The 16,508-nt window shown below is 40.0% G+C and overlaps 1 protein-coding gene across 11 annotated transcripts in view; it reads right to left on the reverse strand.

Annotated features, from left to right (window-relative positions):
• Positions 1-594: 594 nt before the first annotated feature.
• ABI1 (abl interactor 1) overlaps positions 595-16,508 on the reverse strand; it is a 77,367-nt gene continuing 61,453 nt past the window's right edge. For 2 of the 11 annotated variants that reach the window (XM_005518719.3, XM_005518718.3), the window contains 7 exons: positions 14,888-15,028; positions 13,062-13,162; positions 12,060-12,134; positions 10,314-10,490; positions 7,400-7,486; positions 3,078-3,263; positions 595-1,479 (listed from right to left, as the gene is read on the reverse strand). In XM_005518719.3, coding sequence (XP_005518776.1) covers positions 1,304-1,479; positions 3,078-3,263; positions 7,400-7,486; positions 10,314-10,490; positions 12,060-12,134; positions 13,062-13,162; positions 14,888-15,028 — 943 coding nt within the window. In that variant the 3' untranslated portion in view covers positions 595-1,303. The remainder of the gene's footprint in view (positions 1,480-3,077; positions 3,264-7,399; positions 7,487-10,313; positions 10,491-12,059; positions 12,135-13,061; positions 13,163-14,887; positions 15,029-16,508) is intronic. The other 9 variants (XM_005518722.3, XM_005518720.3, XM_005518725.3 and 6 more) reach the window with 6 other exon arrangements.

Here is a 16,508-nt window from a genome sequence, read left to right on the forward strand (position 1 = left end):
AAACCTGCAACTCCATCACTTTCAATCACTCATTTACAGAATATATTCTGTAGCACCCTAGAAGCTGCCTTTGAAGTCCCAGACACATTCCTCTCACAGTAATTACCCAGTACTACCACATTCCTTCTGAGGTTATTTCAGCCACAGAATCTGTAGAGCAGGGAAGCACACCCTCTCTAGCTATCTGTGCCTGTGATCCCCTAACAATGGCCAGGTTCCTGTCACATGTGCTCCCCTGGATGCTGTCTGGAGGAGAGCCTGCTCCTGCTCCCTGGGGCACTCCCCAGAGCCACACAGAATGTTCCCACACACAACTGTCAGCTACAGATCCTGTCCAACTTACTGCATCCAGGTAACTAGATTCAATCAAGTACCCTCACTAAAATTAAGTGCTGGCAGGAAAGAACTTCTAAGAGTATGTATAAGTGTGTAATTCAGGTTTCAGATCTAATTTATTTGCCTTCTGTCACTGAAAAGTCATGTTACAAATATTTGTTTTTTAGTACATTGCCTGGGATAACACAGCCACGATTTTGCTACGTTAGCATTCCAAATTTCTTTGCCAAGCCAACCAAAAAAGTAATGGACAAGACCTTCGGTTCACTTATATATTTATGAATGGAAAAAGTCATAATGTAAATTTACTCATTAAAAAAACTTGGGTACAAATTACACATACATAAGACCACCCATTTTTTGAATCACATGGACACCTTAGACCCAAACAACTCATTGTAATAGACTTTAGTGAGAATACTCCAGGTAAAGATTACAACAATTGGAAGCATCTTGGATTTTTAAAAAAGTATATTTCAATACATAAGTTTGTATGCATGCTTTAAACAAATATAGTTCAAGAATGAGCAAAGAGTCTAAACAAAAAGTAATATGACCAGCACTAACATTAAATTTCTCATCCAGGTTTTAATATGTTAGTCTAACGTAGTGTTAGTTACCATGCTGTACTGAAAAATGTAATGGCACAATCTGATCATGGTTCATTAAATATTATACCCTACTTCCCCATAATATTTAGGCTGGTCATAAAATTAACAATGTATAAGTAAATAAGTATAACCAGTTATAGACAGTTGCTTGTTTTACAAATTGCCATCAGGTAAGACATACTGTTCCCAGAGACTCAGAGATGGACATTCAATCATACCATTAAAACAGTATGGCCTGAAGAAATGGGCACAATTTTGAAAGTATATTAAGACAATTCTGTTAGCTTTTAGTTACCCCTTGTAAATAATCATGGTATGACTTTAATACAAGACCAAACTTTGAAAAGCAAAGGATTTTAATCGGCATAGTGCATGATTGATTCAACGTAATTCCCAGGAAACAAGCCAGTTACTCGATTGCAAACTCCTTCATACCAGCCATCATCGTTCTTCTTTATCACATAAATGATTGCACCCTCCATAAACGACAGCTCATCGTCTTTGTCCTTTGTATAGTCATATATAGCAACAACTGTGGAACACACAGGGACACATTTAGCATTTTATTAATAGTAACAGTATTAAAAAAAAATAGTACTTCAGAAAATGTTAAAACATTAGTTTGCTATCCTGGGATTCTCAATAATGAATTCACATGCTTTTCCTGTTGAACATTAAGCCCAGAAAATGGAATTTCACTTTCCTTGCAACATTAGCTAGCACTAAGAAGTGGGTAGTGACTACACTGAACACTCATTTAAGCTGCTGACAGAGAAGTATGTTTGACTGTGACACCGTAAAGTGCCGCTTATAGACACTTAAAAGCTGAGTTGGGCAGTAACTGACTTGTGTGGTACCCATTTCTGACCAGATTACCTCAAAAGCATGTGGATCCCTTAATTAGAACACGGCTAAAAAAATTTTACAAAAAACATTCCACTGTTGGCACCTTAAAGTGGCCTTGCACACATCATTGCTAAAACCATTGCACACAAATGAATAGTCTTTCCTGCAGAACTTTTATGTCATAAATAGTTCTGGCACTACTTTTCAAGGAGCTGCACTGAGTGCAAGTAGGAAAGTTGCTGAAGAAGAATGTAGAAGCAACATCTGTTATTTTCAGTACCTGCTTGGTGTGTTCCTTACTCTTACAAACCTCCAACTTGCTGTGTGCCATTAACAAAGTGGAGATTTCCCCAAGGAACAAATGTTGCCACCACAAATACTGGAGTTAAAAACTACCACTGTGAATATACAGACTTCAGATATCACAGCCTTACCCTTCAGAAGTTAATATGGATATGCAATTGATCAGCTTTATGAATTCCAAGAATCCACTATTTTACACCTACGTATGTTCTCTGATATCTGATGTCTTAATGCCTAGCAATGATGTGCTGCGTCAGTTATTTTCATCCCATGGGTATGTCCTACACACAGGCCAGCTTGAGTGAAGATGGAACAGAGGAGCTCTGCCACAAACATCACCAGTACCTGGCCCCATTTCATACTCACTGCAGCACTGGCCAGCTCATGAGAAAACTGGCAACGCTACTGCTGACTAAATGGTCAGTGCTACAACACAGACAACACAGGCAGGAAATCTGCCTGTCCATTATTTATGGGAAGAGATGTTTAATATGTGACTTCATACCTAAGCACAGTTCACAGTCTGCTGATCTGGAGTCACTGATAAATCTCCAACGAGGCCTCAACACATTTTATAGTTCAAAGGCTAATAATCCACTCTAGTAATCTAGTTTGATGAGATAAATACAGCTTGGAATTTCTGTCTGTTTTGCAGCAGTTTGTAGATGACTGCCCAGCAATCCTGAGGTAGGTACAGACAGTCCAGCTCAAAGATGAAAGCCATCCCATTTACATCTGCTTGTTGTGAAGAAGCTTTCTTTTTCATCCATTCTAGAATGCTTGAAGGGATTTTATAATTTGTCCAAAGAAGGATTATGTCTTACCACATTAGATGTGGACAAACTACAGAAAGCATGGTTTGAGTTCTGACTTAGGAGGGACAATGACTTTTTTCATCAGAACCATGCTAAGTCCTTCATTCCCTTCAGATACCGTTAATCCTCTGATACTGCACTAACACAGCTGCAACACTTCTCTTACCTTTCTCTATGTAGTTTTTAGGTGCCCAGGCAGGATCTCCATCTGCATAGGGATCGCTGTACTGCACAACAGCAGCCTCCTCATCCTCATAATCCACGGGGGGTGGGGGTGGAGGAGGAGGAGAGTCATCAAACATCGGCATCTCATCGGGAGGTGGCGGCGGGGGAGGAGTCGGGCTATCAGCAACTAGAAACATTTGGACATTATTGGTTTTTCTTAAATCAAGACAGTGTAGAGATGCAAACAAACCTGAGGCTGTACACTGTAAATAAAAGGGTTGGGGGGGACAACACACACAGCATGCACTATAATACCATGCACTGATTAGAAACAGAGGCTTTGTATTAACAACTACAACACATAACTATATTTGTTTAGTGGTCAAATCTATGTGTAAATGCTACTAGAGTCAAAGCACATGCTGCGGGGCATAAGCTGAACATCAGCAGAGAGGAAAGCTTCCTGCTGCAATGTCCATGCGCTGCAGCGTTAGCTATGGAGGACTCCGAGTGGCACCCTCTGAGCCAGGCAGCAACAGGCCTCTGACCGGGCCAGCAGCTTGATTGGTTTTTAACAAATCCTTTGTTCGCAACTTGAAGTCACTTCAATTTACTTCTGAACACTGCTTCCTTGGATTCTTTCTCTCTCAGAGCTAGCATGAGGGAAGAAAAAGATCTGGTGTGGATCATAAATACTAGTCTCTTCCCTTTTTAAAGATTTAACCAGGTAAGAGGAAGCCAAGTGATTCTTCTGCAGGAGAAAAGCTTTGTACAGATCTTTATCTTGCAGAGTAGCTTGTGTGTGTGCACACATTCAGGAGTCAATTAATAAATGGAAAACTATGATAGGCAGCTGGTGCTCTTAGAGAAAAAGTGCTCAAGGAATTAAATTAAATAAACCAAAATGTCAAATCCCTGCCCTGAGATACTCCAATCAGCACAATTACAAGTTGCTTTGGGAAAGGGAAAAAGAGAAAGGCATTACGATACAAATCACTTTTAAAATCAGTTCATTAAATTAGTTTCCAGTAATGCTGACAGCACCTGGCAGCGAGATAAAGAGATGGCATACTCAGATGCAGGACACCAAGTCACTTTGTCCCATCCTTAGGGAGATGTGGACCACTACACATGGACCTGGTGTAAGCACTATGAAGCCCCAAGTTACTGAAAGGAAGCTACTGTTACTAACACCAACTTGGTTACATAGCAACACAGATTCATTTTCAAGGGCTGAGATTCTGCACACTGAAAACACAGGCTGAAAACCACTGCTCTAGGCAGGGTTTGATGGAACGAGGCATCAGGCCCCAGAATGTGCAGCTCCAGCACACAAATTTTGAAAAGAAAGCCAAGCAAGTGAGAAAGAACAACACTGCACTGAATTAAGCTTTAACTACTGACAGCTACAATGGCACTAGAGATTAGAAATAAGGGTTTTGTTTGCCTGAACAGTTTTTACTTTTGGCTGGTCACCACTCTAGTGGTGACTTAACCTTTGCTCTTCAGCCCCATGGCCCTGGCAAGAGACTTGGGCACAGCTCCCATGTCCTGTCTGGGTCAGACGGGCTGCACTGGGACAGGTCTGGCACCTGCTGCCATGGGCAAAAGGGGGCAGGAGCTGCTGGGGCAGGGGCTGCCTCAGCCCAGGATCCAGCCCACTCCCTTCCCTTGAAGGGCCAATTCTTTACCTGCAAGCCCAGCTCCTCTTCAACTTGACCAGCTGAGCTGAACACCCCACACCTCTCTCCATCAATAAGACTGGCTGCCACTGCATTAGTGATTCCTCTCCCATACAGAAGCCCATTTATGTCACTTGGAGACAGACTAACAAAGTCTTTGGCGGAGTGAATGCTATGTCCTGCCCATTACTGAATAGCACTCACAGACAGGCTTCATTAATCCACCACAGATACATGACAACACTGTTCATGAATGGACTGGTTCTATGCTGCAGTTCAGTACATCTTCCACAAATGTATTTCTCCCCTTAATTTCTGTCTGCAGCCAGGAAAAAAAAACAAAACAGAATTGAAACAACAATAATTTGAGATCTTGATAAATCCTTACCTTATGAATTTTTTTTTTTTTAAATTTAAAAATAAAAAAAGTTATATTTATTCAGCAGTGAAGCTGCAAATTTCAAAAGAAGTAAAGAGAGCAGGAAATGCAAGTGTGAAAGCACCAAGACATATTCTAACTGAGATGCAATGCAGAAACTGCAAGCTTTATGGGAAACATTTAAAACAATTCAACTTCACATTTAAACAAAGGGAGAGAATTAAACAGAAAATTAGACAAGTGCCACTCCATTGAAGTATCCCCTCGCCTCTTGGACTTTAACCTAGACTTTTCCTGGATCTAAACTTAGTCAGACTCTAGGACAGCATCACTTCTCCTAGGGGAAGGGGAAAAAAAGCATGCAAAAAGCCACTCAAAATGAGAAAGGGTAAAGGGATAGGTATTTATATAGCTCCAAACTGAGATCTTCTCTTGTATGTATTCCCATCCTTGTTCTTTAAATGGGGACCAGCAGATTCCTTTTGAAAGGACTGGGTGTGAGAGTACAGCAACTTAAATCAACTGTCCCTGAGCACCAGACACACTGGTTTGGATGCAGGAGAAAAAGAAAAAGCATTGCGTAATTTCTAAGGCCTCTCTGTCCTTGTCCTCTGAAAGAAGTCCACAGGCAGAGGATGCTGCTTTCCAAACCTGCAGATCTCTATGATAAGGTAAAGACAAGCCTACCCACACGTCTTCCTAACACCAAAGACTTCTTGCAGAAAACGAGGCCAATGAAAGTCTAGCACGCAGTGCCAAAACTCAACAACAGCCTCTACAGCCAGTTTTGCTGAGCGTATGCACAGGCTGCCACACACACCCCCGCCTCCGGAATGAGGCAGCAGCAGCTTCAAGCCATACTCATTATATAACTTTCCAACCCAAGGGACTATTAAAAGAAAGAAAATAAAGAACAATTCCTATGACCAGATTTCAAGCTTCAGCTGTTTTGCTGCAACCTCATTCACAAGTTGGCTTGCATTTTGCTGTTGCACGCACAAGTCAGTCTGTCCCTTTCACCTCCGCTCTCCCAAGGGCTGTGTTATCTCCAGGAGGACAATACTTGGAACAATTCAGAAGCAGGTGTCAATTTTCTCAAGTTTATCTGCAAGTGAAGACATTCTGTAATCTTAATCTTCAGCAGGTTTTCCTTTACACAATGTTTTGGAAAGGTGTTCAACACAATTTTGTGGTATACTATTCTGCATCAACATGATTCTTACTGTTTACCTAGCACAACACCAAAATACCTTCTTTTTGAAAGAGAACCAGAGAGATGTCTCTTATTTCATGGGGAATACTCAGAACACAACCACTTAAAAACTCTAATGGGAAGCAGAACAGCAGCACTACTCAGACCTGGGGTCCCTAAATGGATGCTGCAGCTATACTGCTAACTGGATAGCAGTAGCCCCTGAGATCCTAGCAAATCTCAAAATGGTTCCCAAACGCTCTAAAAACATTTTTTATTTATTTCATGCTCTATGTGCATCACATTCGGTCTTCTGTTTACAGAACTGCAACAAACTCCTACAGAAAAGGATATCTCCAGATCAGGAACATGACTTTCCACCTGCATTAGCACCTGAGACAGTAACACTCACCTGAAGGGAATCAAGCAGTAATGGTAAAAGCAAAGGTACCAGTATAAACACAGCACAGCTAGAGAGTACCTCTCATAAATCTAACAAGCAGAGCTATGCTGCAAGAAGCTAAGCAGGGAAATAGGAGAACACAAGGAAATGGAGAATGAAAGGCTGCTGAGAGGAGAAATGCCTTACAACCTCCTTTGTAATGCATTAGATCTTTAGACTGCACATTTTCAATTGACTGTACAGCTTCCTGAAAAATGTTACAGTATTGGAATCAATGATTACACATTACACCTTCTGACGGTCTAACATAAGCCTTTCTAATAGAAACTGATCAATTATCCCTAATGAAAAAGGCAGGGTGATTCAACATGAAATTAGTATTTTCAATTAAAATACAATTTTATATTCACACCAAACATATGCCACATTTCACACTGTACTTCTGTAATAAATTTGCAGTTCAGAACTTAAATGGGTCAGTAATAATCGTGCATATATTATAAAATATTGAAGAGTGTGCCCTTCAGCTCCAATAGCATATTGACACTAGAATGCAAGATGGTATTAGCTTCTGGAAAAGGAAACAAAATAGAGTCTGACTTGCCAGCCATGCATGCTAGAAGAGAGTAGGCTCTACCCTTTAACAGCTCAGCTTGTCCAAACTTACTGTTTTCCTGTACCCTGGCCACGAAGCCTGTGAGAGGTATCTGTGGAGTCAACTGAGGCATAGGGGGAGGGGGTGGAGCAATAGAAACTGGTAGCAACACACACACCATATCGGGAAAGTCAAATGGACAAAGGAAAAAAAAAGGGAACAAACAAAAGCAGCCGTCAGTAACGAGGACCACAAAACAAAGTATGTAAAGAACAACAAGAACACACACACAAGAACCTTCTTCAAGCTTGTGTTTCCAACAAGGCTGAATTCGTGGTTAGCCAATGGAGGATCAAAAGCAAAGCATGCCCGTGTTCAGCCAGGTAACAGCCGAGTGCAGGCTGCGTGTCTGGAAGCTCACAGGGTGCACGTGAAGGTTCTTGCTCTGTCACACATTTTGTGTGCTTCACCTGGGGAGCACATGAAGTTGAGCTTTTGTCTTGCTGCTAAATAGGCACTACTCAATTTAGCAGTTACCTTTTCAAAGTGAGCTACTAGAAGTAGAGGTGATGTTTCGCAAGATTCTGGACTCCTCTAAAATCAAAGTGGAGAGCTGCATCAAGTGCAGCAAAGCAGCACTGACACAGAGCAAAGACAACTTTTGCAAGGGGTACAATGTTCCAGCATCAATACTTCACATTCACACAGGGAGCACCTCCTATCACTGTGCTCTGCTGGGATAGGGGCAGTCAGCTAGCTTACTGCATTTCAGTTTTTCTCAAAAAAAGGGGCCTAGTTGCTTGCTGGTAAAAAAAATAAATGGGTCTAGAGCAGAGTGGAGCTTTACTAAGTCTTCTGTGGTAAGAGGGCACTCAGCTACCTAAAAGACTGGCAAAGGCTTCAACAGTTCCAAGTGGATACAGAAGCATGCAGAGTTGCTCAGGAAGGCCTTGCAGGCTCATCTTCTCTGAAGTATGTGCCTGTCTCTGGTGAGTAATGAGACATGTGACCACACCCGTGCTCAGAGACACTGGGCTGACAGTCCAGATGTTCAACTCTTCCCTGCACAGGTAGGGAAGAGGAATGGGAGCAGTAGGGCAAGCCACTCGAACTATCAGCTCTGGTAGGACATCTACCCCCTTAAGTGCAGAGAATGAAAAGCATATAACAAAACCCCACCCAGAAACTCAACAAAACATCAACTCATTTTTTCATACTGTCTGTCCCTTCGCAGTGGAATTTCTCTTGCATTGGAGCAGAGAAATTCCTGTGAAGGTGGGAATTCAGCAGGGTAATAATCCAGTTGGAACCAAATTTGAAAGAGGTTCTGTTCTTCCAAGTAAGCAACAGTTTTAAATAAAGCTGTAACTAAGATTAATGTTTGATGAATTAAAATGAAGCATTTAGTTCATTACAAAACCAATAATCAAATAAACTGTATGGGATAAATGATCAATAAAAGCAGGAGAACAAACAGTGTCTCACAAAATTGAAGTAAACATCTAAGAAAAACCAGAGCATTTGTTAGCATGAAAAGTAAAACCTTAAGGAAACATGGGACCTGGGTTTAATGTCAAGACAGTAGCACTAAAAAAAATAATCACCAGTTACAGTAACAGAGGAAAACAGTTTCAAGTAGCAAAACACACCTATCAAAATACTGTTTAAAAAATGCTGACCATCAGTATTTTGAGAACACCAGAGAGGCTAGATTAAGAAACAGCACCTGCATTTGAGCAAAAAATTGCTTTGGACAAATGTAAATGTTCAGAAACAGTGGTTGCACAGCATTTAAGACAACTGAACTATTTCCAGAAGTAAAATCCTGTTTATTTAATGGAACTCAACTGTTCAAGCAGGAGGGAATTTCTGTTGTTATGGTGAATTAATTTGGAGGAATAAGAATGTGGAGGAAAATGAAATGCTAGTATGGGTGAGCAAGAGTAGGAAGAAAATCAGGTTTGGAAAAAAAGAAAAGATAGATAACGTCTGCATATAAAAATGCTTTTGGACAAATGTAATACTTCTAAGCTACTCAGAAAACTCTTCACTTGAGTGTATCAAGTATTTTAAAAGCATTCTTTTCTTAAAAGTACACAACAGTAAACAGTGGTCTAAAGAGATCTTGAATCCAAACGTCAACATTTCTTTTCAAAAGAAATGTTCCTCTGAAGTTTAAAGAGTAGGCATTCTGAACTCTACCAAGCAACTACCACTCCTCAATATGTATTTGATGAAAATTTATGGAAATGGCAAGGAAGAAGTTTCCTAATAGAGCTTCATACCAGTAGCCAAGACCCTTATTTTGCAGATCTTTCTGCAGTGAACCTTGTTTGCCCTTTCGGGGTAGGCAGGCAGAAGGCTGCTGACCAAAATCTGCTCTCTTGCCCATGGCATGCATCCCTTCCCTCATTCATCTCCTTCTCTACTCCTACCAGTGTGAAAGCAAGGAGAAATTGTCTTCTGAAAGAGAAAGACTGAGCTCTTTAACAGTCAAGCTTAAAGCTAAGAACAAAGGAGAAACTTGGAATCAGGAAAGGATTTAAGAAAGAGACAAAGACAGGGAGAAACTGTGTGACAGGAACATGAGCATTGTGCTCAGATAGTATTCTTTTGCCATTATCCAAATAGTGGGGGGCTGTACTACAATCATATTAGGTCTCCCACAAAAAAACCCTGGATTTAGTTTATGTTCTCCAAGCACACCTGAAATGCTAAGTATAATGTGCCTATTATTAGACAGGCAATCCTAATAATTTCTTGTCATGAGTAACAGCAAACAAGTCAGGGGGAAAAACAGTATAATTGCATATAGTGCAATCACTGTACAATTTCAATATGGTTTTTCTTGTTTGTTTTTCTTTCTGTTTCAGGAAAGAAAGCAGTAATCTCATTGATGCTTTTCATAAATGAATTAAAATGCCATGCATGCTTTTACAATCATTTTGCTCAAAACAGTTTGTGATTTCAGAGCTCAGCAGCTTACTTGAATTTTGAGAATAAAGAGGCCCGCCATTAACATGAGGTTGAGCAGAAAATGGGGCAGTCACAGAAGGATTCCGTCTGTATCCACCAGAAGATGCTGAAGAAGTGGTAGAGTTGTGTCGCGAGATTTGCCTGGTCATTGTGCCATACTGGGAGCCAGGAGCTGAACCAGGAGCAGCTGAAAAGCATTAGCCAGAGGAACCAAGGAAAAGACTTAAGCAGAGCATTACTTGGGATAGAATGCAGAAAATAGAAAAAGTCCAGAATGTGGAAAATACTTGATTACAGTTCTCCAATAATTTAAGGTCAGTAACAGGCAAATAACAGAAAAACAAACATCCCTGTTACAATCAATAATGAGAAAAAACACACAGAACATAAACCAACACTCATATAAAGGGCATTGAGAAATGCTGAGAGTACTTTGAGAGACTGGATTGGACTGGAAAATTGAATCCAACTCTTAAGTGTATCTCAATTATACTACATGCAATAATACCCTTTATTAAAAGGCACACAGAAAAAAAATCCACATTCCGCTCAAAAAAAATGATCTCTACTGCAAAGCTGAACATGCGTCCAATCTAATATAAAACAACACTCTAACAGAACAGTGGAACACATGTCATGAGCGTCAAACACTTGACACATTTATCAACCATATTTGCTGGTTGCACTTTCATATTGATGGAATTTGTACTAACAAATCAGAATCACCAATGCCAGCTGAGAAAGATCTCATTCATTCTTCATGATAAACACCCATCTTTACCCTCCACCTACTTGCTGCACAAACTTCAAGGTTGACAAAACAGTTTAAGTTCTCTTTCAGATTAAACTCTGACAGAAAATCACACCTTGCAAACTAATGCATCTCACATGTTGCAGTTGCATGAATTAACACAATTCTTAAATGCAAAAACTAGTTTGCAATAAAATATTTTGTGCTCTTATATACATACATATATATATAAGACACAAACAGCAAGCAGTCGGAAGTTTGCAGTCTTGTAATGTTATCCAAAGTCACTTTCACTTAACATTTCAGTAAGGGAGAGTGCAAAAGGTTATGTGGGTCAAAGCCTCCAAAGCTAGTTTCATAATTCAATCAATTATTTTTGTCAGCCTGTGACAGGAAAGGGTGGGGTATTTTTTCCTGTCTATTTTGAAAAGTACTATTTTTAGACCCCACCCTAATGCTTGAAGCAATTTCTTAAGAACTGTTAGTTCATATCCTCAAGTCTTCCAGTTTGACACCTGCCTGCAGCATTATGGAATCAAAGCCAAGCCACTGTGACAGACACTTGTGCTGTCCACTCACTTTATGCCGACAGAATAGTACACACACATCACCCGACACATAACCTACCATTTCTAAGCTAGAATGTAACTGCTGTGACTTGGTTTCTGCTGCAGGAGTTACACAGCCTAATACCAATATTCAAGCTGATTCTGAGATCTTATAGATCAGATTAATTGGGTCTTCGCTTAATTTGGCGTGTATTTCAAGCAACTAGCAGCCTTTTTTCCATACCTAGTGCATTTAGCTTCAGAGGCTTTAACCACAGGAAATTAGTGGAGATTAGATATATTGAAAAAAAGACCCCAAAAAAATCCCAGAACTGATTTTTGTAATAAAATCACCAAGGTCTCATTACAGAAGAAAAAACACCCTAAGTTCATTAGGAAGAGATGATTATTGATTATGCAGCATGACTGCAATCACTTCAGCATTGACAAGTCTCACCTATCAGACTGCCCATCGGGAGAGGTGGAGGCAGTGGTGGTGCTGGCGGGGCTCCAGGAGGAACAGAAATGTGTGCTAATAAAATAGTTTATATTCCTAATTAGGCTATATTATTAAAAGTTTAAAAAAAAAAAAAAAGTACAAGCACTTGATAGGCTTCCCTAACAAATATGAAAATTCAACTTCAGCTAACTAATACAAATTCAGACCCTGATCCTAATCCAGGGTTCTGTATATGTCAATCTTTATTCTCATTTACTTCTATGGGATGCCAGAGGATAATAAAATTTCATGCCTATTTGTACCACTGCAGGACCAGAAAAGGTTCTGGGAAAGGAAAGCCTATATGTATACAAGGAAGTGAAGACTTGTCATCCAAGAAACAGAGAAATCTCTGCAATAGCAATATTACATTACACCAAAACTCTACTATTTTCTTATGTCTTACAGGCTTGAAAAACATACAGTAAGTGACTGGGCTAGTTTATTACTAAGATAATAATAACAATAATAATAAAGGACCCTACTCAATCTCACCATTCATCATTCTTAAACACAAGGGAGTGTTCCTCCAATGCTGAGAGATCCCACACGGTTCTTTCACCACAGATGGCAAAGTTAGCAGAGTATTTCAGAAGCCAATGTTTCCCATTAAACATGTGCATAGTTGCTGCTGCTCTCAGGGCATCCAGAAATGCCAAATTGTAGACACATTTAAAATTACAGTTAAGCTTTAAAAGGATACGTTTGTCTTTTACTCCCCTTGTGCACCCTTGATTGTCTTGTAAAAACATGGACCAGCAAACGTATTTTAACCGCTCATTATTCAGTAACTGTCCTGCAACTACTCCTGGCAAAGAATTAAAACTTTAGATATCACTCAGCACACATGATTTCCTGAGCAGGACTGTGCTTCAGGGCAGTTTCTACCTCATCATGTTTAGCCAAAGTCCCTCTGCAAACACAGGGAAGTGGGGAGCAGCCTGAAGGAGCTGCACATACCTGGCCCGATGGTTGGCGGTGAAGGTGTAGGCACGGCAATGGGAATGCCAATACTGCTGCTTCCACTGTTCTCTCGACTGCCACTTCCTCCACTACTGCCACTACAGAAGAAAACAAGTATTAGCATAGCATCTCCTACAAAAACATACCATCAGTCACACTTCTTGTGTGAGCTCTGCTAGCTTAACTCAATTACAGACTGTTGAAAATTAAATGCCTCTGTCTTTACCTACAATTGCATACAGATAATGAAGTCTGGATGCATTATACTCCTAATAAATGGAATTAGCTAAACTGATAAACATCACTATAACTAAAATGTGCAATTAAATGCTTCAAAAATAAAAAGGTAATCAACCATGCAAGTTCTAGGCAATGGAGTAACAACTGCAGGAATAGTTCAGGGGCCTTGTAATAACTGAAAGGAGTACGCTGGGGCTGGAAGACTTCATGGCTAAACTCTAAAAAAATAATTAGGATTAACTATGCTGTCAACTGAAGGAACATTTCCTCTACTCAGAGCAGAAGTTTAGATTGCTAAGTTTTCAACTGAGAATGGACATGATAAACCCCTGGGTGGGGTCTGGGGTACAGTGTGCCTAATTTTCTGTATATCTAACACTCCCCATTACCCATGCACATACCCTTTTTGTATGAGAAATTTCTTTCTAAGACTATCTGTAAGGTTAACAGTACAGCCAGCTCAAAATTTGTCTAACTAATGTAATATGACATGCAAATCAGAGGCCAGCAATGCAAAACCTAGTAAACTACTGGGTAACATTTCTACCTGTGCCTATAGAGGCCATAACATTTATTTTCTTAGAGGGAACTGAAAAAGAATCAAAATTGACATAGAATCTGTCCTTATTCATATCTAAGAGCAATCCTTAGTTCAAGTCCTGAATTTATATGCATTAAATGGATAATGTAAAGGAAATAAGGAGTAAGATGTTCTGAAGCCAAAACTTCACTTTAGTTCATCTATGGTAATTAGGAGTACTCTGTGAGGTTCTAGCTTATTTACCACTCGTGGATAGCTATAAATCAGTCAAGAGTCAAGCGCAAATCATTCAAATATATCTCTTTAGAAAATAAGGTTACAAAAAGAAAATCGGTGATCTGAAATGGAAGCCAAGATAATTCCTTCAAAATCAGTGTTCTGTCTGCTGAAGACCTTGATCTTGTCACCATGGTTGCAGCTGAATTTCTAACTGCAGCCTACATAAAAGAAGATCTTGTGAGACAGGAGTAAGGAGCATTCACAGTAGCCAGCTAAACAAACTAACAAGATCCTCATGCAGCGACATTTAGAAGTTATTTAATTTTGACAGTAGCTTATCACCAACTGTGTCTAAAATACTCAGTCCCTGTTAGTGACCTACCATGTTTAACTGCCTACTGGGAGTTTTTAAAAAGAGAAAAATACTAAGAAAGAAGCTCTCAAAAAAACAAGCTAACCTTTTATTTCTAACTACATTGAATTCCTTCATCTGTTTTTTTCCCTGCAGTTTGAAGCCTGTGATAAAAATCAAACTGAAAAAAGAATGAACTCACTCAAGAGACTCAGAGAAACATTTAGCCTTGCAATTCAAGAAGAAAATAACAAGTTTTTAAAAGCTACACTCAGAACATTGAATATGAAGGCACTTCTTCGTGTTTGAAGTCAGCAATGCAGTAAAGTTCTGTTGATGCAGTGGTAGAATAACCCACCTTTTTGCCTTTCAACAGTAAGCCGAGAGGCACAATGCTTCAAGGCTTTTCTGTGACTTTTGTAAGCACTGGCTTGCCAGGCAGGAAAGAATTACTGTGGGAAGACACACTACCTGTGTGTTCGTGGTCTCTGGTTCAAGGAAGCTGTCCTTCCTGGACTGTGCTGACTGCCCAGCCTGGCAGGGCTGGTCATGTAATCATTCGGGACTGTTGGCGGTTTGACTGGCTCCAGGGTTTTGTAAGGAGTATTTCGTCTGGTCAAGGAAAAAGAGATTTGAAGACAGAAAGATTTAAAGGATAAACATGTGAAGTTGTAAATCCTTTTGTTTTCTAAATTTTTCATGAAAGATCACTGCAGTGACCCACACTGTAGTATATTAAAATTCCAATGGGCAGGGTAGACAGGTTACAGTCAACAGCCCAAAGTAGTCTTACACAGCTAGATCTATAGAAGTTGGCCTACAGCACAAAAACTGGTCAAAAAAGCCTGAACTAAACTAACCACCCAAAATACATTATTTGAGCAACCTAACATACAATAGCTATATCTGCATAACACTCTGGGTTACCTGTTGGCACATAACAAATTTCTGTTGTACCAATCTCCTCTTCCCTCCTCCCCCTTCCCTTCCCATCAGAATCCTTTACAAAAGTATTCTTGGCTAAAGGTATTCATCTCATTAAGACATCAGCATGGCTGAATCAAGATTCAAAGAAGTGACATTTGCAATCACCAGTGCTTTTCCTAGGAGCACTGCTTCATGCAGTAATCAAGCAACCTCATGTCACATAACCAGACCTAAATAAAAGTGCCTCATAGATGAGCTTCACTGTCTCTATTTTGTGGCCCAAGAATTCCAACCTAGCAGACTGCATCAAGTCAGAAATATAACACAGATCTTTCAAGATCTATTTACCAGACCCATTACTGCCATAAGAACAGTGCATTTATTGTACTGAATCGCAGAGTTCTTCAGTTCTCACCAGTAACTAAGAGATCCATTGCAAAACACAGAATCTGGCAATGCACCAGAGCTAACCAAAACCAAAAATACTGAACTACTGGCATTTAATAATTTGTTCAATTACTGCCTATAACCAAGTTGGCTAAGTTATACAGCTTCCTGGTATTTTAAGAAACTTACTTTCTACATTATGAAAAGCAACAGAACTAAAGTTATTTCAGTTGGAAGCACATTAACAGTCTTCCCTGCTTATCATTTTTATTTGATAGTCTTTATATCTCTATTGCTTACAACCAGAACACAAAATTTCTTCTTTTTTCCACAACTGATCTCCTTTGGCAGATCTATAGGTGGTGACACCCTGCATATTATCATCTAGAGTTCTTCATATAGACAAGCTAATTTACAAACACCACAGTATCTGAAAACAGTTACAGTATTTCCACTTTTTTCTTTGAGAGGTTTTAATAATAAATTGTTATAGAAGGAAAACAAAAAAATTATTTCCTGACACTGGTCAGAGCTCCCCACCTCACTGTCCCCCAATGTTTCAGGGTGATCCTGGGAGCCCTTACCACCAGGGAGAGCTACAGGGAGCCTAGGGCCTTGCTTTGCTCCAGGACCCTCAAGGAATAACATCAACTTCTCCTGCCACATCAAGCTCCAGCAATTCACTTATTCTTCCATGGTACCTCCAACCTGAGCACCCAATGATTTCCACAATCTCTCCCTGGTCCTGTGAAGAGACCTCTGCTTATTTCAGCCCTTT

The sequence above is a fragment of the Pseudopodoces humilis genome, chromosome 1 (genome assembly GCF_049639895.1).
Source record: "Pseudopodoces humilis isolate 2021_Gansu_Grassland_sample_001 chromosome 1, ASM4963989v1, whole genome shotgun sequence".
NCBI classification, from domain to species: domain Eukaryota; kingdom Metazoa; phylum Chordata; class Aves; order Passeriformes; family Paridae; genus Pseudopodoces; species Pseudopodoces humilis.